The 23,933-nt window shown below is 49.1% G+C and overlaps 1 protein-coding gene across 1 annotated transcript; it reads left to right on the forward strand.

The window, feature by feature from the left end:
- The first annotated feature begins 1,439 nt into the window (after positions 1 to 1,439).
- LOC146221187 (BMP/retinoic acid-inducible neural-specific protein 3-like) lies at positions 1,440 to 16,121 on the forward strand. The gene is made up of 8 exons (XM_084692718.1): positions 1,440 to 1,651; positions 6,772 to 6,962; positions 7,923 to 8,119; positions 11,448 to 11,553; positions 11,665 to 11,901; positions 13,154 to 13,376; positions 14,307 to 14,649; positions 14,847 to 16,121. The coding sequence occupies exons 1-8, from the start codon at positions 1,440 to 1,442 to the stop codon at positions 15,630 to 15,632; spliced, it is 2,295 nt and encodes a 764-aa protein (XP_084548844.1). The 3' UTR covers positions 15,633 to 16,121.
- Positions 16,122 to 23,933: the final 7,812 nt, after the last annotated feature.

Raw genomic sequence — 23,933 nt, forward strand, 5'->3', positions numbered from 1 at the left:
TCCCCCCCTCCACCCCCTCACCCTAACTCCCCCTAATCAATATGCATGGCCACGCACTACTGTCTGCACTGACGAATTGGATGTCATGCAGCAAAACACCCGAGCTTTTACAGCCGGTGTAATCACAGCGAAAAAGCATTGTAGATTGAGATGGGGGGGGGGGTCTGTGTTCAGATCCACTTATCTGTGAATTACACCCAGTCTTGTATGACGTTCTCGCACACGCACATACACACCCCCACACACGCACACACACACACACACACCGGGTCAGACAGGGCGAGACAGCGGAGTGATGCCCGGAAACATAGACTGAAATCAATTTTGGAGTGAATGCCAATGTGACTCATCTCAGCTCATAAAACGACCAAGTCCACATCTTCCTGTGAGGTCAAATATCGGTAATTAACCTCCATCTTGCTTTCTCTCTCCCCCTCGCTCCATCTCTCTTTTTGTCTCGTTATATCTCTTTCTCTCCGTCTCTGGAATTCTTAAACCTTCTGCTCCCTTTCAACACACCCACCCCAACGCACACACCAGGGGCTCCCGACACACACACACACGCGCTTACACACCCACACACAGTCTGCACTGGCACTGTTTGGAAAAAAAGAAGGATTTTTGAAACCCTCCCATGCATGTGGTCACATGGCTGACTTCACTTGATAGATTGTCATCAGAATAGTGTAATGGGACTTTTTTTTTTTCTTTCCTCAAAGCATCTGGCTCGGTCACAGCTGCTTGTGATGATTGACAACCCTTAGGAGGGAACTGAAGAATAGTTGAAGCCCTGGACGAGGGCTACACCAGCAGGTTCTCTGACAACAAGACGTTGGTGATGTGCTATGGCAGTGTCACGCTTTTCCGTCTCTCATTGAGGGCAAAAGAGAGATTCGTTTTTTAATACCAATTGGCTTTCGAAGGTTGGCTTTTCGTCTCTCCCAAACGTCCGCCTCATCATCCATCACGGATGAAGCCTGTCGAGGCACAGATGCATACGAGTCAAATAACACACCGCGAATGGCACCCAACGTGTACACATCAGCAATGAACAGCAGAGACACTTGTTTCGTTTTACAGCTCCCCCCGCCTGTGTGAGTCACGGCGCCACCGAATATCTTTGGATCCGTACCGTCTCGGCTTGTCTGACTCAACGTCCGTGTGTGTTGCCTGCCTGTCTGCGTGTGTCTATCTGTGTGTCTGTGTGTGTGTCTGTGTGTGTGTGTGTGTGTCCTCTCTCCTACAGGTGCTCAGGGGAACGTGAGGGTATGCAGCTCCCCAGGTGTTCCCAGTGGAGGAGAGAACTGATGTGTGACTGTGGCTACTGATCGCCTCCCCCTCCTTCTCCTCCTTCTCCTCCTCCTCCTCCTCCTCCTCCTCCTCCTCCTCCTCCCTCGCTCCCCCCTCCTCCCCCCTCGCCTCCACCCCCCCCTCCTCTGATGGCTCCATGGGGGCTCCCCAGCCCCCGCCTGCATTGCTGGGCCTGGATGTGGCTTCTGGCCGCAGTCGTGGACAGCCTCCCCAACGAGCAGCCGGCCGGGCCCCTGGACTGGCTCCTGTCGGACAAGGGCCCCTTCCACCACTCCCAGGAGTACACCGACTTTGTGGAGAGGAACCGCCAGGGCTTCTCCACCCGATACAAGATCTACAGGTGAGTCTGTCTCGAAGGGAAGGAGGCGAAATGCTCGGAACCTCGTCAGGCGGAAGGAGGAAACTATAAGGGAAGATGATAATGATCAAGGCAGGGTTCAAAGACCCAGAAGGGTCGTGTTGTCTGTCGTTCAATTCCCTTGAGTGATCCATACAACTATGGCCCCGCAAGATTAGAGGAGGATCTGCTTTGATAGTTTGTTTTCCTAATCAGTTGATTATTTCTGGCGCTTTGAGAAAGTGTTGCCTGCTAGTTTCGAGCAGGGCTGCTCTCTAAAGCATGTCGCAGATTTGACATACAAGACCAAGGTTCATAAAACGACGCGGATCCCGGTGAAATGTAACAGAACAAAAGATGTAGGGCAGTCAATCAGCACAGGTGCTCTCGTCACATAAAACAGCCACATGACTTACTGGTTGTGATTGATAGCTGCGGTGGGCATGAACAGTAACATGCTTTCAGCGCTTCATTCTCCCCTGGCCGAGGTGCTGGAAAAGGATACTTAAAAAAAAATTGAAGTTGAAAAATCCCCTCATTCGCTGCTGATACGCCAAACGCCAGAGGCACCTTGTTATTTTGCATCAGGATGTTATCTTGCTAACATTTATTAGGCTTCCCAAATGCTCTGGTAAGTAGATTATGTTGATTGGCGCAAAAAAAAAAGAAAGATTTGTCATGATGTTAACACATTTACAGGTATTGGTTTGCGATGGAATGAAGGGTGTAAATTGCGTCATAAATCAAACCCATCATCGCTTGGCAGGATATTGAGCAGGCGAGAGGAAATAGCAGACGGCGATCTGACATCTATGGATCGGCGCTGGGGTGCTTTACGGCTCGGGCGGCTTGGCGTGCGCGTCAAAGCTTTTTCATATTTTCTCCTCTGGCTCAAACCTGGCCCATCCCAGCTCGGCCACGCGGGTGGTAAGATTAATAGTCTTATCGCGGGGCCGAGTGATTAGTGAGCTCTTAATACTTATTACTCTGCATTATCACCGATTCCGCTGAGAGGGTACTGTCTGCTACAAGGTTGAGTTTGAGACCTCCGAGGTTACAGCCAGCCGTGATATTATGAAACCCCTCTCTGGATAGGCTGATCATCTCTACCGTCAGATGTGTGCTTTCTGTATCGAATCCCAGACCAGCATCGTAGGTTATTAAACGAGACCACATTTGTTTTGACGACAGCAGCTGCTAATGTGTATAACCATTAAGGCATTGCTGTAGCATTTCCATTTAGAAGTCCCATCACATCATGCTGGGTAGTTGAAAGATCATTAGTTGACGTTTTTTGTTGTGCTGCGTCTCTGTTTTCGAGTCAGGACCATGACGATGTCAGGTGTCACGGGTAACTACCTACCTATGATGGCTTTCCTCGCCTGGTTGGCCCTCTCACGGCTGTTAGAAACCGCTATACGTTTGACCTGGATCGAGATTGCCTGCGTCCAATTAGAGCAGGATGTATCTGTTCAGAATGCAGAGCGGGGCCTGTTTAGAACCACAGGGACAGAGCAGGTGTTCACATGGAAACAGGGGTGAGGTCACGCACCCCCCGCCCTTCCCCCAGTGGCCCCTTAGTACCGAGTTGTAGAACATTGTTACTGATGTTTTCAGTCTGTTCTCCTCTCTTAATCTTCCCTCAGAGATTTCCATACGTCAAGGATGGTTCCTGGCCTTCCACATATCAATGATGGGCTGTAGTCCTAACAGGCTTTCTGGGAAGTGGGATTAAATCTGATGTTTCGCTTTTTAGCTGAGCTTTCACCTATGATGTTGTGGACATTTGTGGGTTTAAACAGATGAGATGGTAATTGCTCTGCTGGATGTGTCCTGGTTAATATGAAAAATGTCAATATGTCCACTACTAATTCACAGTGATAGTAGTATAGCCAAACACTTCTATCTAGCTTGGTTTATTTGCTTCCAATTATTTTACTTTCCTGACAATCTATTCCCTGGCCAATATTTAATAATTTCTGGAAGAAACAGACCTGAGCAGATTAAAAGTGACAGTATTCTTTTCAAAACCTGCATCTCCTCCTCTGCAGTTTGAAATTCTGCTAAATTCCAATAATCCTCAATGACAGAGAGAAGATGAATGACTAAAAGTGGTGCCTCTAGTCACAGTGGTGTGTTAGGACAACAACTTTGGGATAATGAAATCTCACCATCTCATCCTTCTTTCACATTTCCACCAGTGTTACTGATTGAATTTGAAAGTTTTTTAATGAGTCCTAGGAAGCAGTCGTAGGTTTTTTTCTTCTTCTGTGGTTCATCACAGCAGAGAGTGCTTTGGCAAGGGAACTGTATGACTTCTCCAGCGAACACCAAGAGGAGGAGGGGGTACCGTTCGGCCACCTGTCGATAAAAGCCGTTGCCATGGGAGCGTTGCCATGCACTAGGGTGCCGACACGCATGAACATATGTATCACGTGTGTCTACCGTGTTTTAGCCACACTGCTTGTGGCGTGCTGTGCATAGATGTGATGCTTGTCAAGGTTATATATGAAAATAATTGATTTAGTTGGATTTGTTTGTTGGGATAAGCCATATACAAACACTTGAAGAATGCTTTTATGTTTGAAAATATCAAATTCTCTCATATGCTTGTGAGATACTTTTTTGAATCAAACACATCACCTAGATATTGGTTTATGAAAGATGTAGCTGACAATTCCCTGATACCTGACAGGAGGCACGTCAATCCAAGTTGAAATCCTGTAGAAGATGTGAGAACCATCCCACTAAGTTTATTCTCCGTTCAGTTTCAGCTATGTGAAACACACTGACGATGGCTTAGGCCGAAACGCGTCGGTCCTCCTAATAAACTGGTCAAAAGAAGCAACGAGCAAGCTGGAGAGTGCATTTTTTTTTAACTTTAAGCTCTGTGAAATAACCTGATGATGTCAGTAGGAAAACTAATTTGCCATGTCAACTTTTAGATAGTTTTTTTGTATACAGTTTGCCAAGATGGCCTAGATATCAATAATGACTACTCCAGTACCAAGCAAGTCTTTAGACCCCTCCCCCCCGGTTTCAGCATCATGGTGAAATCCATTTCATTTCCTTCGTTCCCTGTAGGATGAACCATTTGACCTAACGGGGGGTTTAAGATAAGACAGGGCTAGCTTATCATAGTCAACGATAACTGGAGAACCCAACAACAGAGGGAATTTCAGGATTCTCTTTCTGCATCCGTTTCTGCTCCCCTGCGCGCTTACTTTCAACGTGCTATGTCTTTCAACTAGTGAGCCCTCATGCCACAGGAAAGCAAAGTGGAGCTGTGTAGAAGCCCAACTGTGGAGGGCAGTTAATTGTACGGGGGCGTAATGAGCTGAAGACGAATGGCTACACTACACATATTTGTCCAAAGAATTAGTCACGATCCGCATCTTAAAAGCACAATGTCAAAAGTAGGCGTCTGAGCCGTTGACACAGCAAAACAGTGAGCGGGACGTGTTCACACAGTACAGGAATTTCGCCAGGCCGTACCACAAGAATGCGCGAATGGCTTTGACTTGCGCTTTATTTATTTACACAGCGCCTGTCAGAAGCGAACGACTCTATTCTGATGAGAACCCTGACAAGGAGTGCGTTTCAAGCATCTTCCTAATGCTCAAAAGCTCCGTCAGAGGCGGAGTGAATTTAGGGGCTCACCTCGGATGAATCAATCAAACATGTCGGGGCGGGGGGGCGGGAGCGGTTCCGTCATTACTCCTGGTTTAATGTGATATATACCCTTTCAAAAGACCCCTCTCTCTCCATCCATCATGAACAGCCAAGGTTGCCCGGCCTTCTCTTATTAGAACAGTCAAGCTTTTACCTTCCAATACGATGCGTCATTTAGAACGGGGATTGAACAGTTCAGTGTGCATAATATTTCCTTCATGATCAACATTATACAATACCATAAATGCCAGTTCGTTGATGCTTTTATCCAAAGTGCTTAATAGCGCTGTAAGTGCAATTGCAGCTCCGTGTTGTTGTGCGATGTGAGGTTGTGAATAATATATGTGCGTACAATGCGTGAGTGCCTATGTACATTTGCTTCTGTCGAGACGTACACTCAAGTCAGAGAGAAAAATGAAAGACAAGAACGAAACTAGGTGGAAAGCTGGCAGTGGAGCTTGTACTTGTTTCATTTTACAAGACCGCGCAAATTGCCAATTTATGGCTGTGTAGTACAGTCGCCTGAAGCCAACAGTGGCAGGCAAAAGCATGCTCTGTTTGACCTGATTCACTGAAATATCATCTCAATCTGTCAGAGGCAATTAAAAAGAACAAGCTCTTTGGTACTGTAATTATTAAAGAACAACAAATTAACACAAACAGTGATGGTCTCACACTCAAGTTTGCAACAACTGGCTTCACAAAATAGCAAATGGAAACAAAACAAAGTCAGATTCAGGATTATTGAAATGTTTTGATTAGCTGTTAAGCATTCATAACTTTCACACGCCAGTTAGCATTTTCCGAACAAATTGTTCACACTTTTTCCTTTACTAATAGGTGCATTTCAGGGATTGGGCCATTTCTATCGGTCTTTTCTTCAGGGGCTATTTTTGACAGGATGTGAAGAATCATGATGTGACTATTAAGGAGTGCACCTGACAGCTGCAGGCTTTGAGGGCTGTTTCCTCCCCAGCCACATTCCTCCTCCGAACGATACCTGCTTAGGATCTTAGCCTCCTGTAGGCTACTCTTGCTCACCATCACTCCACTCTCTCTTTTATAACCTCTCTCTTTCTTTAACTATACCTCTCTCCCATACCTCTCTCTCTCCCTATCGTTTCACTCTTTTTCTCTCATTCTCTCTCTCCTTAGTTATCCCTCTCCTTCTCCCCCATCTCTCCGCTTTTTTTCTTTCTCACTCTCCTTCTCTTTAGCTGTCGTTCTCTGTCGCTCTCTCTCTCTCTCTCTCTCTCTCTCTGTCAGAACTTTAAGCTAATGATGTGGATATGCGATGTGGCAGCTGCCCCTGAAGACTCACCTCTCCTCGTCCCTGCCAGACGCACTTTCATATGAAAACACATCATTAACGATGGTCTTGTTTACCTGTCACCCGCCTCCTATGGCAGTTTCACATATTTCCCCCCCCCTGTGGTCTGCTTGTGTTCCAGGGAGTTTGGGAGGTGGAAGGTGAACAACTTGGCCGTGGAGAGGAGAGACTTCCTGGAGTCGCCGTTGCCTCTGACTCCAGAGTTTGTCCGCAACATCCGTCTCCTCGGCCGTCGGCCCACCACCCAGATGATCACCGACAACCTAATCAGGAAGTACGGAACCCACTTCCTGTTGTCGGCCACGCTCGGAGGTAAGCTGACCTGTCTTTGTAACCCCGTGAACATGATGCAGGAAGTTGAACGGGTAGGGCAGCAACCCAGGTCTGGGGAGAAGATGTGAGATGAGCCAGCTTCACCAGCAGAGTGCTGATTCAAAACGCTGCGGCGCGATTACTTGATAGGGTCAAAGAAAATTCTAAAAAGCTATTTTAGTAAATCTGCAGTGCCACAGACCACGTGGACTGGGGTTCAGTTGATAGCTGGATGTTTGAGGGGACAAGGTGGGAGGGGGATGAGGGATGGGGCTTGAGGGAAGGGGGTGAGGGAAGGGGGTGAGGGAGGGGGGTGAGGGAGAGGGGTGAGGGAGGGAGGGCAGTTGGTGCTCTTTACGGGAGAGGATCTCATTTCAGTTCCTGAATCCCTGTGCATGTCTCGAATGCGGACAGAATGGCTTTCCTTTTAGAGAGCAACACTTGTCGATTACTGAGGCCCCAGTTGCCTGGACCCTGGAAAGGTCTTGGTTATGATTGAGTCCGTGTGATGCGGAAAAAGAGAAAGAAAAAAAAAGAGAAAGAAAGATATTATACAAGCATTGCAACTCCCAAGTTCTGGCACACAACCAATTCAGAGTGGTATGAAAAGATGAAAATGAGGATCTGGGACTCTGGGACCGAGCCAGACAGGGGTTGTGTGGGTTGTAAACGGACTAACTCTCGGGGCTTGCAAACACACGGACTTCATGAAATACCAAAAATAGAGAGACCCTTCTCTTGTAGAGAAAGAAAAGCCTGTTTTTTTTCCTCAAAGCCACTACTTGTGCTAAAACAAACGTTTCCAAGCACCCATATCAATCTTTGCATCAGACAATTGATTTAGCTAATGAAGCGTTGTATATTTATTGATGCATCGCTGTTACTTTGTGAGACAAACAATGTGCACCATGTCTAAACAGTACCGCGATGTGAGAAACCTCTACCCCATTGTGTTTGCAGGAGAAGAGGCCTTGACGATATTCGTGGACAAGCGTAAATTGAGCAAGAAGGCGGACGTGAGCGATTTCTCCGGCTCCGTGAACTCTTCCTCAGTGAGTCTGGAGGCTCTCCACCAGCTGGCTGCCTCCTACTTCATCGACAGGGAAAGCACCCTGCGCAAGCTGCACCACATCCAGATTGCCTCCACCGCCATCAAGGTAAACTGCACGCCCCTCATCTATGGACTGTCGGACGCAATAGGCAAGCATGGTGGATGTATACATACATACACACACACACACACACACACAGGCATACACACACTAGCACACGCACGCACAGAGAGACAGGCAGGGGAGTCGGATGGGCCCCCGCGGACAGACAGGAGACTGAGCGCACAGACCAACGTCGAAAGCCGAAAACGCTGAATCACTGTGTACGATCGCTCAGTAGGAGGCTGGCACTACCGGATAGGAGGGAAAAGGAAAGTCTGCAGACGCGTTCGACTTCCAGCATGGATAATGATACGAGGGCACAGTTACAGAGAACAGTGTGTGTCAACTTCACAGAGCACATCGTGAGTCTCTGAAATCCCCCCCCCTCCTGCGACAAAGCTCGAAGGTCGGTGCGGTTTCACCGCGGCGGTGGCGGCCGGACGTGCTTTGCTGCTTCCCCTGCCTACGAGGTGGCGGCGCCTCCTCCCTGCGTGGAGGCATGGAGCCTGCTTTTCGGGCGCGCTGGCGTGACTGACAGGCGAAAGCGCCGGGGAGGTGGAGAACCCTCGCCGGAGGGGAGTGAATCGCAGCCCCGTCACACTGCACCGCTCACGCATCACTTCCTGCAGGGCGCGGACCCCCGCGCGGCCGGGACAGGCACCGCTAAGCGCTTCGCTGTACGGGGAGAGAAACGGAGCGGGTTCTGGAAAATTGAGGGGGGGGGGGGGGAGGGGGGAAGAACTTATGTCCCCTGCTGCTGGTCTGTGGAAGGGAAATTTCGGAGCTCATTTCAGAGGAAAAGCCTGTTAGAGTTCTGTTGTGCTGGGTAGTGGTTGTGGAAATCTGGTGGCCCTTTAAGGAGTCACGGTGTGGTGTGTGTCCTCTGTTCAAAGCGGGCTGTTGGTATAATGAGTAACGACTCAAGCTGTTCTAAAGCGGCAGGGATCATTTTTGTTATGATTTGACAATTTTCCGGAATAAATTGATGCCGATATCCCCCCCTGACCTGAGCAACTGTCGCAGGGGTGTCTCCGGGAACGATGAAGAATGAGACCAACTTAAAAAGCGGCGGGGACTATCGCAACAATGTGTCGGTTTCGTATTAACGTCTCTGAGGAAAGACTTTGAAGATGGTTACGGGGCCGCGATGACACGTTTTCTCTGTTGACGCCCTGCGCCTCCCGTCTCCTGTTGGGGAGCCGCCGTTTGTGGATTGTCTCGTTAAGGGCTAGCTTTGTGGCCGCCTTAAACAGCCTTGTCTGTTCCTCATTTCCTTCATTTCACTACCACTAATCTGCATCGGACAGGAACGGCTTGTTCTTGTCAACACCGTGGATGTTGGTTTCGCTCCCTCAAGCCCCGAAGGCCACAAAGACAGAAAAAAAAAGAAAACTGAGTCGAAGTCCTTTACAGAAGCCTCTCCCTCACCAAACAGCCGTTCTGCTGGGATACAGGTGGCTAATAATGTGCCATTAGGCGTTCTGTAGTATGACAGAATGTATCTGCACCGAATGGCAGCTGCTTTCAGAGGAGGAAATTGAATGCCCCGCTCATCAGTCAATGTTCTGCCATATGGAATATCCTGTGGTTGATCAAATAACGGTCGGTACAGATTCAATATTCGAGGGTCCCGAAAAGTTGGCGGTTGATTATTTGCTCCTGTTGGAATCCCCCACCAAGGAAGGGTGGGATTCACAGTAAAGAGCTGAAGATATTATATCGAGACATCGCGCTCAGATGCCTCTTGATCGCTCCTTGTCTAGTCCTTCCCCCCCTTCGGTCACCACCCCCCCCCCCCCCTCCAGACCCTCCTCAGTTACCCCCCCCCCCCTCCCCCAGACCCTCCCCCCAGTCACCCTCCTCCAGACCCTCCCCCCAGTCACCCTCCTCCAGACCCTCACCCCAGTCACCCTCCTCCAGACCCTCCCCCCAGTCACCCTCCTCCAGACCCTCCCCCCAGTCACCCTCCTCCAGACCCTCCCCCCAGTCACCCTCCTCCAGACCCTCACCCCAGTCACCCTCCTCCAGACCCTCACCCCAGTCACCCTCCTCCAGACCCTCCCCCCAGTCACCCTCCTCCAGACCCTCCCCCCAGTCACCCTCCTCCAGACCCTCCCCCCAGTCACCCTCCTCCAGACCCTCCCCCCAGTCACCCTCCTCCAGACCCTCACCCCAGTCACCCTCCTCCAGACCCTCACCCCAGTCACCCTCCTCCAGACCCTCACCCCAGTCACCCTCCTCCAGACCCTCACCCCAGTCACCACCCACACACCCCCTCCAGTCCCTCCCCTCAGGCTGCCATTCTCAGGGTTTGACGGAACCGCTCGACGATATTTCTCTTTTGCGGTGTTGGCGTTCTGCCTCCTCTGGGTTCTTCTTGATTGTGCTGCTGATGGAATTGACGACCATCGATCCGCCTCATCCATCAGTCACCACCCACCAACTGCTCTGCGACGGGCTGGTCACGGGGCGCTTCTCTGGGCTAACGATGGTGGCCCACTCTCACAAAGGAAGAAATATGGGAATCAATTGGTGTCTCTCTCTCATCGTCTGTCGCTGACTGCCCTGGCAACACTAGATGGATCATAATCAGTTCCTCTCTTTGCCAATGAGGAGAGGTTCCGTCAAAGACGGCCGTGGCTAAGGTCAGTTCGGATCCCTCAGTCCGAAGACAGGAGATAAATATCACTGCGGAGATGTTGGCCAACTCTAGCAGTGCCATTGGCTGTCCCAGTCGGTGATCGTGGACGTGTAAAAACCAATCAACAGCTCCTCGAGTCACCCGAGATGTTGTTGAACTGTTGTTCCTCACGAGAGCGATCTGCCTGTAGACGCGGCACTTTGGAGAGCAAAGGACGCTTTTCCCGTGCCCCGCACCGCGAGACTAAGCAGGCACGTTCTCACTCCGGTGACGATCACTCGGCGTGTTCATGTACCGCAGGCCTCGGCGGTGAATCACAAAGAGTAGGAAGCTGGCTGAGGATTAATACCGCTCACCAGGGAACACGCTTGTTTTTTCCCCACCCATTCATCCCAATCTCAGTCTTTCCAGGACAACTGTTTTTTCTCACTCTTGTTGAGATCTTCGGAGTGCTTTGGGGAATCATCTGCCACAATGGCATTGCCTCAGGCAGTGAGAGGAGGTGTTGAAAAAACAACACTTCATTTGAAAGAAATACACGCGCACAACCATTTAGAGGAATACCAATGCATGCAAACTGTTGGAACCTAAATGGATGCTGCATGGAATACACTTATATAACACTCTCACTGGCTATGTTGATTTTTTAAATGCATTCTTGAAAAACGTGTCCTGTTTGTTGTTGCCCAGGTAACAGAGACCCGGACAGGCCCTCTTGGCTGCAGTAACTATGACAACCTTGATTCTGTGAGTTCTGTATTGGTTCAGAGTCCAGAAAACAAGGTTCATCTTCAAGGTTTGGGTTGTTTTTATCTTCATGCCTGGCAGCATTCGCAAAGCAGGTTCCCAGAGCAAAACGGCGCAATTTGACGATGTCCTTAAAAACGCGGCCGTTTGGTTTCAACAGGCTTGCAGGTGATTCTGCCCGACTACCTGCGGGACGGCTTCGTCCGAGCGGCGCTCAGCTACATCGCCTGCAATGGCGAGGGCGCCTTCGTCTGCAAAGACAACGACTGCTGGTGCAGGTGCGACCCGAAGTTCCCAGAATGCAACTGCCCCTACACGGACATCCAGGCCATGGAGGAGAGCCTCAGGCGCGTCACGGAGACATGGGGGACGCTCTACAGAGAGTTTGAGGATTCAGGTGAGGGGATGAAAACAGCAGGAAGGACCTAGGCAGGGTTTCCCCGATTCGTTAAGAAGTTCTGAACGCTAAGAGCTTCTTAGGAGCATTCTAAGAGCGTTTCGAAAGCGTTCTTAGAACGCTCCTAAGAAGCTCTGAGCGTTAAGAGCTTCTCGACGAATCTGGGAAACCCTGCCCTTGTCTGTGACGTTGCCGCTCGGCGCCCGTTAGAAATGACGCTTTTTCCGAGCAAACCGCCGGGGCGTCGACGCGGAGGCCCGTCGTGAGCTTTGAGAAGAAAGGGATGACGGGTGGGTGCGGTAAGGGATAAGGGGGAAGGGTGTCATCCCGCGCGTGACACGCTGAGAGACGCGTGGAGGATGAACGGCTCCAGACGCTGCACTTTACGGGGCTGAACCGTCCAAATTGTGAAACTTGGCATGCAATCTGCACTCCACAAATCAACTGCGTGGCAGGGTTGGGGGAAAAAAATGGGGAGTTTACAATATGTGTGAAGGAGATTAATCAGCTGTAAACCTCATTTATTGCCACTCCGGCATTTTGCTATCACCAGAGTAGGACCTTATGAATGAGAGCACTTAGCACAATGTTTGTGTATTGCTGCGGTGGTGGGTCATCTCACCGGGATTATTAATGCAGGGGTGAAACTCAAATGGATGCCTTTTTTCCTCTTAAATTTGGCCGAAAACATCTCTAAGTGCAATTACTTTCAAAAGTTTATGTTTTAAGAGCAGAGGGAGACAGACTGCCAGGACTGCTGAATGTCTCCCGTGTCATAAACTCGCCCTTCACTGAGCGATGTCAAAGACGCTCAACTTTCTGCTTCGCTCAGCAGCAAAACATGCCAGCGGGGAGGAGCGTCTCTGTGGAGACGCTGGTGTTGAAGCGATCCCGTTATCCCTGTTGTCCTTTAGGCTTCAGAAATGTAGTGCCTACTAACATTTGTGACAGGTTAGGATTAGACTACTAATGTATTAATGGTTCTGAAAACATCCTTGGCCGGGTTTCCCAGATTCGTTAAGATCGCTAAGATCTTCTTAGGAGCGTTCTAAGAGCGCTCTAGAATGCTCTTGGAACGTTTCATAAGAAGCTCTTAGCGTTAAGAGCTTCTTAACAAATCTGGGAAACCCGGCCCTTGTCGCTTTGTGGCAGAACAGACTGTCTTGAGCATCGTTTACACATTTCATCGCCATTCTGACTTGTCTCACACAAGCCCTCTGTTGTAACGACCCCTCAACCATGTTTTCGACAGACGAGTTCAAAACCTTTCTGACGAGGCTTCCCCAGAACTTCTTCCTGAACTCGACGACGATCCAGCACCTGTGGTCCCTGGACGGCGTGTTCCAGTGGCGCTACGAGCAGCTGGAGAACAACATGCGCCTTCTCTTCAGGAGAGCCCAGCGGGTCGTCTTCAAGCTCTTCAGCCTCAGCAAGAGGTGCCATCGGCAGCCCAGCGTCCGTCTCCCCATTGGACGGTGAGACGCCCCGCCCACGCCAACCACAGCCCCACCCCCACACCTGTCAGTGCGAGTCAAACGACACTTGAACCACCGACCCAGGAAGCTGAAAATCCCGCCTCTTCTGAGAGGGGGGAAGGCGGCATGTTTGCTCTACGTTTGGCTACGTTTTGGGCCGGTGCCCCCAACGAAAAAGCTGGCGTCACATTCTTGTATCTTTTTTGTTTTTTGTTTTTAAAGAGATAAATCTCCATAGGCTGCCGAGTGAGCGAGCGGAATGTTTGTCAGTTTGCCTGGGAGTGGAGCGCAGCACTTGAAAGGCTCCGCTACGCCCCGCGCCCTGCACTTCAGACAGATGAGAGATACGTGATTGATTCCATTTCCCGGGGCCAGCTCCACTGTGCTGACAATTATGAAGGAATCATCCACTGGGAGAATACAACTCAGTTTTCCAAGTCGAATAATGATAAGATTTCGAAGAGAGTTTGTTAAAAAGTACAGTTGGCGCTCAAACTTTCACCATTAAACCTAATGATGCAGCAGGGCTATCTGGTCGTTCCCGGCGTAGTGCAAGTGCCGTACACCTCCGTCAATCATTTATCTCTTGTTTAATGGCCGTTTAGATATTTCAGAGACGTTGTTTCAAGCACAAGAGCTGAGATTTTACATTTAAGTAGACGTTAATGCTTCAAGTTGCTCCATTTCTATGATAACACTATCATCTCTTATTTGTAACTTTATACTGCATGACAACCAAATGTTCTGTAAGCTATAATAAGATACGTAACATATCAGCAACTAGTGAATTGACACAAGAATGTGAGTGGTCTATGTCAAACTCCTGTCAAATTAGACAAAAGCGAAAATTTGTGCTTGTACATGTGTTTGAGTGTCCCTCTGTGTGTTTGTGTGTGTGTGTGTGTGCGGGATTGCCTGCATCTTTCCCAGGCCCCAGTCCTACTGGCTGAACCACCTCCAGTCTCTCCTCTACTGCTCCGAGAACAACCAGCTGGGCTCCTTCTCCGAGGAGCTCCGCAGATGCTCCTGCAGCCACGAGCACAGCCCCTGCCAGGCCCCTCGGCCCTGCTCCACCGGGGACGGCCACGCCTGCGCCGCCTGCGCCCCGGACAACCACACCCGCTGCGGGAGCTGCAACCCAGGCTACGCCCTGGTGCAGGGGCTCTGCAGGCCGACGGTGGCCGACTCCACGGAGAACTACCTGGGCTTCGAGACGGACCTTCAGGACCTGGAGCTGCGCTACCTTCTCCAGAGAGCCGACCGCAGACTGGAGGTAAACGACGCGGTTTGGCGGACACTTTTACACCTTTCTTGTCACTGCAACTGAGTTCTGTTATGATACGGAATGATTGGGAGCCACTGAAAAATCAGATCAGAAGTGTATCGTTTTTTTTGCCAGCATACACAAGATGGTCGGATCCAAAAAGGCGACGGCTTCACCTCCGCGCGCGTGTGTGTGTCTTCCCACAGGTGCACGCCATCTTCATCAGCAACGACATGCGCCTCAACAGCTGGTTCGACCCGTCGTGGCGGAAGAGGATGCTGCTGACCCTCAAGAGCAACAAGTACAAGTCCAGCCACGTCCACATGCTCCTGGGCGTGTCCATGCAGGTGTGCCTCACCAAGAACAGCACCCTGGAGCCCGTGCTCACCCTCTACATCAACCCGTTTGGGGGCAGCCACTCAGAGAGCTGGTACATCCCCGTGAATGAGAACAGTTTCCCGGACTGGCAGGCCACGAAGCTGGACCTCCCGCTCGAGTGCTTCAACTGGACGCTCACCCTGGGGAACAGGTGGAAGACCTTCTTCGAGACCATCCACATTTACCTGAGGAGCCGGATCAAGACGCAGGGGGAGGGCGGGGCGGCGCCCGGGAACGACACCGTTTACTACGAGCCTCTGGAGATGGTGGACGCCTCGCGGAACCTGGGCTACATGAAGATCAACAGCATCCAGGTGTTTGGCTACAGCATGCACTTTGACCCGGAAGCCATCCGCGACCTGATCCTGCAGCTGGACTACCCGTACACCCAGGGCTCCCAGGACTCGGCCCTGCTGCAGCTGCTGGAGATCAGGGACCGAGTCAACCGGCTGTCCCCTCCGGGGCCCCAGAGGCTGGACCTGTTCTCATGCCTCCTGCGGCACAGGCTCAAATTAACTGCCAGCGAGGTGGTCCGTATCCACGCCTCCCTGCAGGCCTTCGGGGCACGCTTGCCCAACTCTTTGGATTACGAGACCACCAAACTGTGTAGCTAACAGCTGTCTGAGGAACTCTGAGGAGGTGGGGGCTTCCAGGAGAAAGGGGAGGGCTCCGCTACACCTGGATCGCATCCTGAGTGTGGATTTCGGTCATGACAACAACTGACTGGATTAGCATACAGTGCCACCAAATAGTGCAGTTAACTGTGTGGGGGGGAGCGGGGAACAGATGGAGAACGTTCCGGGTTGTTTGCTTCTTGTTGAGTGGCAAGGACTCGATAGCCACAGGAGAAGTGTCGGCTGGAAGACAAACAAATGACAACCATTAACAACACATCTACAATTTCCAACATGTTATTCTCTTGGTATTAACTTGACCATCTTGTTCAAACACAGACCTTCTCATTTACACAGTATCCACTGAACACAAATGAAGAGAACTTTGAAGATACATGGTAAAATATGGTTGTTTGTAATTTTTATATGTTCTTTTGCTTCAGTGACAGTGCTATTTCCATGATGACCAGAATACAGTGTCAGTGAGTTTTGTAGATAAATTGTTATTAAAATATCATGTAATAACACATGAAATGTGAGGACATTTGTTAACCTCTCCCACAACTCAATTTCTAAGAGTCTAAACACTAATAGGCATTAGTTGAAATCCCTTAATGGCACAGTGAATTCAATTAACCATTGCGTAATTAGGTTGAAATAAGCATGAACCTTCATTAGATTTGTGGACACACATTCCTGTAGTTTGTGTCCGGCTGTGTAGTGTATGTCATACTTTAGTTTGCGTTTTCATACAAACACGTGCGAACGGTGTCAAAAACAACACCGCAAACGACGATATACCTCGCCGCATGCACACGCCGTAGCTATACCACAGGTGTACCTGAAGCTGTCCACGTCGAAACTCCAGACACCAAACGGAAGCTGTCTGCGCCGCCGTCTCGTTTCCAGCTGAAACAACGAGTCTCTTTGACCCTGACAGACAGGATCAACTTCCCCGCGTTATGGCCCACGGCGAGGCAACACCAGATCAACGTCCCCTGCCCTCGGGCTCATCCCCCGCCGTGCTGATGTCAGGGGAAAGGTGTCACATCTCGTTTACTAACACGGTCCCCGGCTGTATCGCCTGGGAACCTGTCAGGGCGGGGAGAAGGCCCAGTTCAAGCACTCGTGAAGGTCAGCAGGGACCGCCTCCATTCGCCTGCTCCTTTGATCAAATCCAAGCCGTGCCACGAGTTCAATGCCAAAGGAGGGCCGGGCGGGGCGATGCGAGGCGGCGAGGGCTTGACGCTTCGCTGAAGGTCAGGACGCCCTTTTAGAATAGGTGGGTGTCACTCAGGAGGGGAATAATAACCGCCAGTGAAAAACCCCCCCTCCCCGCACGCGGCTCTGCCGAGGAGCGCCGGACACCGTTCTTTTGTGCGTCCTCGAGATCGGCCGGAGCAGGCCGGAGAGTAGGCTGCTCCGCTAGTCGACGTGAATGTCAGCGTGAATGTCAAAAACGTCAGCCGTGAAAACGCGCCCACCCTGTTTTGAGGTGCCTGCAGCCATTTTTCACCGTAGACAGCGAGACACCATACTGCATGACCTCGCATTAAGTCCAAAAAGGAATGAACCCCTTCCAGAGCTTGTAGATTGTAGAAAGGCAATTTGGTCATTTGAAAGAAAAGAGAGAACAGAACAGGAATCTTTCTCGGGAAACAATCAGGCTAAATAAAAAGGACCCCCAGGTACTCACCTGTAATTAGGAGGTTTGACGTTCAGTTTATTCCGCTATTACAGGGGCTCACATCCTGGAGAGAAAGGTAGCCCTATCTCCAGAACTCATTACTGAATTATTGTTAATCAAAGAGCTTTTTTTTCCCTCCCTACAGACTCTATGTGGGTGGAGAGAGGCCAGCTACGATAACAGACCACTTGACCTTTCGCAAGCTGCCAATCAGCAGCGACGGTTTGACTTGCCTGTTTTTCTGTTCTGTTCCAGGAGAGATGATTGTGTTGGGTTCACGTTTGACTTGTAATTATTGTTTAATCATTTAACCCAACACAGTGATTGACTTATGGGATTTGGCAGTTATCTATGTTTTAGTGTAGACGCAAAGACTGAAGGAGAATTCACAAAAAATAAAACCAAGATAAGGAACCAAACAGGTGCCTTAGTGGAGAGGGCACTGGGACTGTTGTCTTGGGATTGTGGAGGAGGTCTGGATGAGTAAATAATCCTTCAGATGACTTAGTTATTACATGGGATGACGAGGGAGGGAATGAGGATAGAGGGGTGAGAAGGGAGGGAGGGGATGAGGAGGGAAGGGATGAGAGAGGATCGAATGAGGAAGTAGGGATGAGAGAGGATCGAATGAGGAAGTAGGGATGAGAGAGGATCGAATGAGGAAGTAGGGATGAGAGAGGATCGAATGAGGAAGTAGGGATGAGAGAGGATCGAGTGAGGAAGTAGGGATGAGAGAGGATCGAATGAGGAAGTAGGGATGAGAGAGGATCGAATGAGGAAGTAGGGATGAGAGAGGATCGAATGAGGAAGTAGGGATGAGAGAGGATCGAATGAGGAAGTAGGGATGAGAGAGGATCGAATGAGGAAGTAGGGATGAGAGAGGATCGAATGAGGAAGTAGGGATGAGAGAGGATCGAATGAGGAAGTAGGGATGAGAGAGGATCGAATGAGGAAGTAGGGATGAGAGAGGATCGAATGAGGAAGTAGGGATGAGAGAGGGAGAACATGAGGGGGCAATGGACGAGGAGGGAGGACATGAGGGAAGGGACCAGCGAATTCCTGGCAGATCAGTCTCATCCATCCCAGGGACATAGCAGGGGACCGAAACAGAGAACACAAGAAGAAAAGGCAGAAGGCAACCGCCGTCCGCCAATAGATCGATACGCTGCTTTATTACCTGGGAGAACAGAAGGTTCTGCAGACCAGATCAATATCCACGCAAAGAGGTGGCTCCGATGCTAAAACCCTCTGGCATTTGTTCCCGTCGCCACCCCACCCTCGCCGTCCACATCAGCGCCAATTTATTACTGATGTGCTGCTTTCTGTCTGATGTGTTCTGTAGAAGCACAAATCCATTCTGACTTTTATTCCTGAAGATGAGGCGTTGTGAAATGCATTAGCTCAGGTGTCAGCTGAGCACTATTCATTAGCAAGTGTAATCACACAGTCCCGCTATTCTCAGTGGGGCAACTGCTTGATCACACTTGGGGAAAGTACAACTGATAAAGACAGAGAAGGGGAAAGTCATTAAAAAGACATGGGAGGATATCCAGTGATATTTTTCGAGTAGGATTAATTCATCACGAAGAGAAGTGGTTGATCTTCTCCATGAAATATTTGGCATTTTCTGGGGCGGTGTTTTTCTGTAGTGGAGAAAGGCACCGTAAGGTCCAGAGGAAGGTTCCCTTCCGTCATCGAAACAGTGTGATTGTGGAAGCAGCATGTGGTCAGTTCTGGGAATGAAACTCGGCTTCTGACAGCTCCTGCGTTTTCATCACACTCTCCACCTCTTCCACCGCACTGACTCAGAGCAGGTTTCCTCGGACACGGACGCGCCGTGCCCCTCCCGCTTGAGGGACGTGGGCTCCATCGTTGACTCGATGCTCATTTCAAAGCGCTCTGCAGGGCACATTATTGTTCTTTTGCTTATTTGTAAATCTGTTTCAGTTTGCAGCCCACTTCCACAGAACACTGTGCAGATCAGATAGGAACAAAAGAATGTGGATATGGAGACTGACAGACAGAGAGAAAAATAGAGGGGGAGAAAGAGATTGAGGAAGGGACAGAGTGAGCGAGGGAGGGAGCGAGGGGGCACAGAGAGAAAGAGAGAGACCGAGGGGAGACAGAGAGATAGAAACAGGGGACGAGTGAGAAAGAGACAAACACATGAAAAAAAACGAGCAAGAGAGAGAGACAGAGAGAATGTGCCTCCAGTTTTCCATGCCTTTGCATCCCCAGATCATAAAGATAAATGTACATTCATTAAACATCGCATTCACTAGACATAACATATCTGCAAAGGGAGTCTGTGTTTATTGCTCTTCATCTCTGTTCTAGTCAATAATACAACATCTCGGTCTGTCATGAATCACCCACATTTCAGGCCTGAGAATACAGCATCGCGTTGCTTCATTCACTGGAGCCCACCGTGTGAGAACGTTCCGGAAAAGAGTGGACTTCAGGACAAAAGCATCAGACCTGATAGGATAATTTGATCTGAGACCCTCATCCGACACAGAGAAGGGAATGTTTGTGATCCAGGAATGGCCGGACCCAAGCGAAGCCAACCTAATCAGCCAAAGTCTACCGAGACCCATCTTGCAAGGCAAAACATCAATTACCAAAGAATTGCTTTAGGGATTCTGCAGAACAGGCTTCCAATGCTTCACTTATTAGACGATCCTTTGCCAGGGCATGGACTCATCAGAACACAGGAGTGCCAGATCGAGACAAAGTGATTTATGAACTATTTGGATTTGTGGCACATACTACAAACTCCTGCCCCATAATCAACACCTGGCTGCCTGGCAGTGAGCGAGGAGATCTTGGTGACAGCTTGATCCCTGAACCCGCAAAGATTGATTGGTTTTGTTTTAAAGGTTTAAAATCTAAACCATGTATTTGGATATTTTGGTCATATGTGCTTCGAAAATGTGTCTGTTTGGCTGGTCAGATGATCTTTTTTAACTAGGAAACCACCAAAAGAAGGTTCTTGACCAGTAAGCCTTGGAACAAAAATGATTAAAAAAATTGGTATAACACAGGCACTTTCAAGGCCTTTCATGAATGCCTCAAGTGTTTGTGAGTGATAGCTGGTGGTCTCTGTTGTGCTGGTAAGCTTGCTACAAGAACTTCTCTTGTAGCAAGCTTGGCATCTCCACGGCAATCAGAGAGCAATTTGTGTTCCATCAACATGAGTAATTACGGTTGAATTCAGAACATAATCAACTGCCAATCAGAGGATGCATTGTGAAGTATTGTTGCTGTCAAGGAGGCAACGTCTGAGTTCACGTCTTGTTATTGAGGATCGGATGATGGCAACAACACAGCGTTTGGAATGAGCATGTGAGCGGGTGCCAAAATCCACTGATTTGCATGTGCTAAATTAAACAATTTACTCACTTTCCCACTCATTCACGCACTCACGCACTCACTCACTTTTGAAATCTTCTGCTCGTGCTGACGTCAACTGCAAAACTTGAAGAAAGTCCAGACCTACAGTGGATACCGCAGACATAATTCATCCATGTCTCAAACCAGAACAGGAGAGAATCTGCTTCTCTTGGATTTTAAATTTCTCTTTTATTTCTCTTGCCGGGGATGTGAGTGATGGAGTTTCCACCTCTGTTAAATTTCACAGCGAGGGGTTCATAAATGATTTATCCATGAAAGTAAGGCACTGCAGAGATACCGATGGGCGCACGATCTGCGACTTTAATTAAAAATGTGTCATCATTGTAATCATTTTTATTCATAAACAAGAGTTACCAAAAGCCACTTTGGAGAGTAGGAGAAACCGTTTTTTATTGATTGAGAAGAGATTAGAAATTAATGATCCGTGTGGCCCGGATTGCTGAATCCATTTCAATTAATATCAGTTTCACTGTGCAGCTGTGTTTCAGCTGGACCAGGTCCCGTCTTCGCGCCGAGCACGCTGCACCGTTCAGAGAGAGTGATTGGACAAAGTGCTCTGACCACACCAGTGGTCAGTCCTAGAACAAGTATCGCCCAAAGTACCACCAGTCCATTCTCTACAGACAAAAACTCAGAATGGAAAACTCAGGACCTATTTTTCCGAGGTTATCAAGCCTGTGATCTGGTCGAGCTCATCAAGCCACGTATCAGACATGCAGTTGGTGTATGTGGAGACGTATATATATATATGGTGCAAGACAGCTGTTTAGACCGCGCAAGCCTCGTGTCACTGGTCAAGCCGCCGCGCTACCCCTCCCCCCCCCCCCCCGCCGCCCCCCCCAGTCTGGTCCAACGGTCACCAGGGTAGCGCCAGAGCACCGAGAAAGACACAGTTCTTATTAGGTATCGAAACCCAACGTTCTATCATCCATCATCTGGCTCTGACTTCTTTTGACAACATGCACACTGACTGTAGCGTGTGTGCGTGCGTGCGCGTGTGTGTGTGTGTTTACCTGTCTGTAGGTGTGTCTTGCCAGTTAGTAGGTAACCATCTTTCTTGAGAGCACTGGAATTGGTCATTTGAATCCAAATTGAAAAGATGAGGTGATTGCTCAGTCGGAGCCGCGTTGACATCTCAATAGGCATGCTCTCATCACAAGATAATAAGGCTATTTTCACCACGGAAAGGAGACCTGCAGACCATCTAATCAGAGAAAAAGGTTTTAGCCAAATTGTACCAAAGAGGATGCCTATTAGCGAAGCCCAATTTGCATAATGTCGTCTGTCTGATGTATGATGAATATGTCAAAAAATAGATCAAAACTGCCGTTTGTGTTTGATGAAATTTTACCTTGATCAGGTTGAAGAAATGTGTCAGAACAGAGACAGAACTGGTATCAGGCACACATAAATCATTGTCATGTCATATATTAGATATCCATAAAAATATCTGCAATCTAATTTGACATTGTTTCACCATGTATCATAAGGGAGTTCTGAAAAGACATATATAGATATCAGAACAGCAGCATGCCCCAAATATCTTTTTTAAGGGTTTCTCAGGGAAAATGATATCTCCCAGCCTCAGCTGAAAGACTGCTATGATGCTTTTATCACTAAAAATAAAGGTCACAGCGGTATGAGATCGATCCATGTAATGACAAGGAGTCCGCCATGTGATGGAGCCCATGATCATCCATCATCCCTCCTCTTCGGCTTGCCCTGGTTAAAGTGTTAAACCACCCCGTCTCCACAACTTCATATGTAACGCTCTCCCCATCTCAGTCTCTCATGCACGGTGTGAAAAATTGTCCTCTGTGTGGTCATCTTCAAACAATACTTTTCATCAACACAAACAAAGAAACAGGACACAGTCCTTCTCTAGCCAAAGTTCAGAGCAACTGTCTCTATAGCCCCTTACACTGACCAGAGGACAGAAGGCCATATAAGATGCTTCACCCATCCCCCAGGGCAAGCTGCCCACATAGCCGTCAGCACCTCACGTTCCTTTGAACTCAACTTCATTATCTCCCCTTCCTGTCTCTTACCAACGAACGTAGAAGCTTATAGATTTCATACACATACATCTATGCATATGACCAAAATGTCTACCACATTGGCAACAACAACAAAAAACAAGAATGCTCCGTCCTAAAACGGCCTTTGGTCGAATTTTTCAAAGTCGACTGAGTTTCAAACTTTCGAGCCCTGCTGATCACAAGTGTCTCAGAAGGCCTCCAAACAACAGCCCAGACTGGACCCTGGCCGTCCGAGTTGCCAGCTGGACCGTATTTAATGTCAAGTGTCTTTGACACGTGCAGCAAATTAGACTCTCAGCCCGAGAGGGAGAATCTGAGAGCTGTGCTGCGTTTGACATTTGAGTCACTTCGGCGAAGGTTCCTCTCAAGCGACAGACATGTAGTGTGTGTAAAAAGGGCGGCATAATTATCCGTCTGATGAAAGGGGCGGAGTTTTTACCAGGCACGGTGCAACCCTGAGAACATCTGAACTCCGGTGAGAGGATAAGCATCTTAACTGCTTTACTTTGCAGACATCCACAACATCTAAAAGAGCTGTTGCCATCATCATCATCATCATCATCATCCCTTTACCCTCCACTGACTCCCAAAACCTTCAGATGATTTGGTGTTTACTGAGAATGATCTTTCAAGGGGCACCCACTCCTTCAGAAAATGTACAAGCATTAATTACAAACCCATTAAAATACCAGATTGATCAGGAACGCATTCATTATACGGTGACATTCCATTATTTGATCCTCCGCGGTGTTCTGTATTCGAGGGCGGCCTCAGATCCTTGTGAGTTTATGCAAAAAGAGCATGAAAGCCATCTGTTTACAGCGGCTTGACACGCAAACTGAATATTGATGAGGATGCCTGTGCATCGGGCGATGGCTTGCTTGATGTCGGCTTGCGCCTCGTAGAAACGAGTTCAAACAGTGGGACACCATGTACCTGATGTCAGGAAGATCAGTCTCACAGCAACAAACACAGAATCCTTGGTGCGAGCCTTTGTCTCGGACCTGTTGGTGAAACTAATGCTATGAGGGTGCGTCAGGTACTTGTACAGGCTTGTTGTTTTATGAAAAGGTCAAAACAGATTGTGTTTGGCAGGTGGTGTCAGATACCAGGAAAGTATTCTACTATGAATCTGGTGTTCAATCGTTTGAACACTTTCGG

Source organism: Hypomesus nipponensis, chromosome 26 (genome assembly GCF_054491055.1).
Source record: "Hypomesus nipponensis isolate SF chromosome 26, ASM5449105v1, whole genome shotgun sequence".
NCBI lineage: Eukaryota > Metazoa > Chordata > Actinopteri > Osmeriformes > Osmeridae > Hypomesus > Hypomesus nipponensis.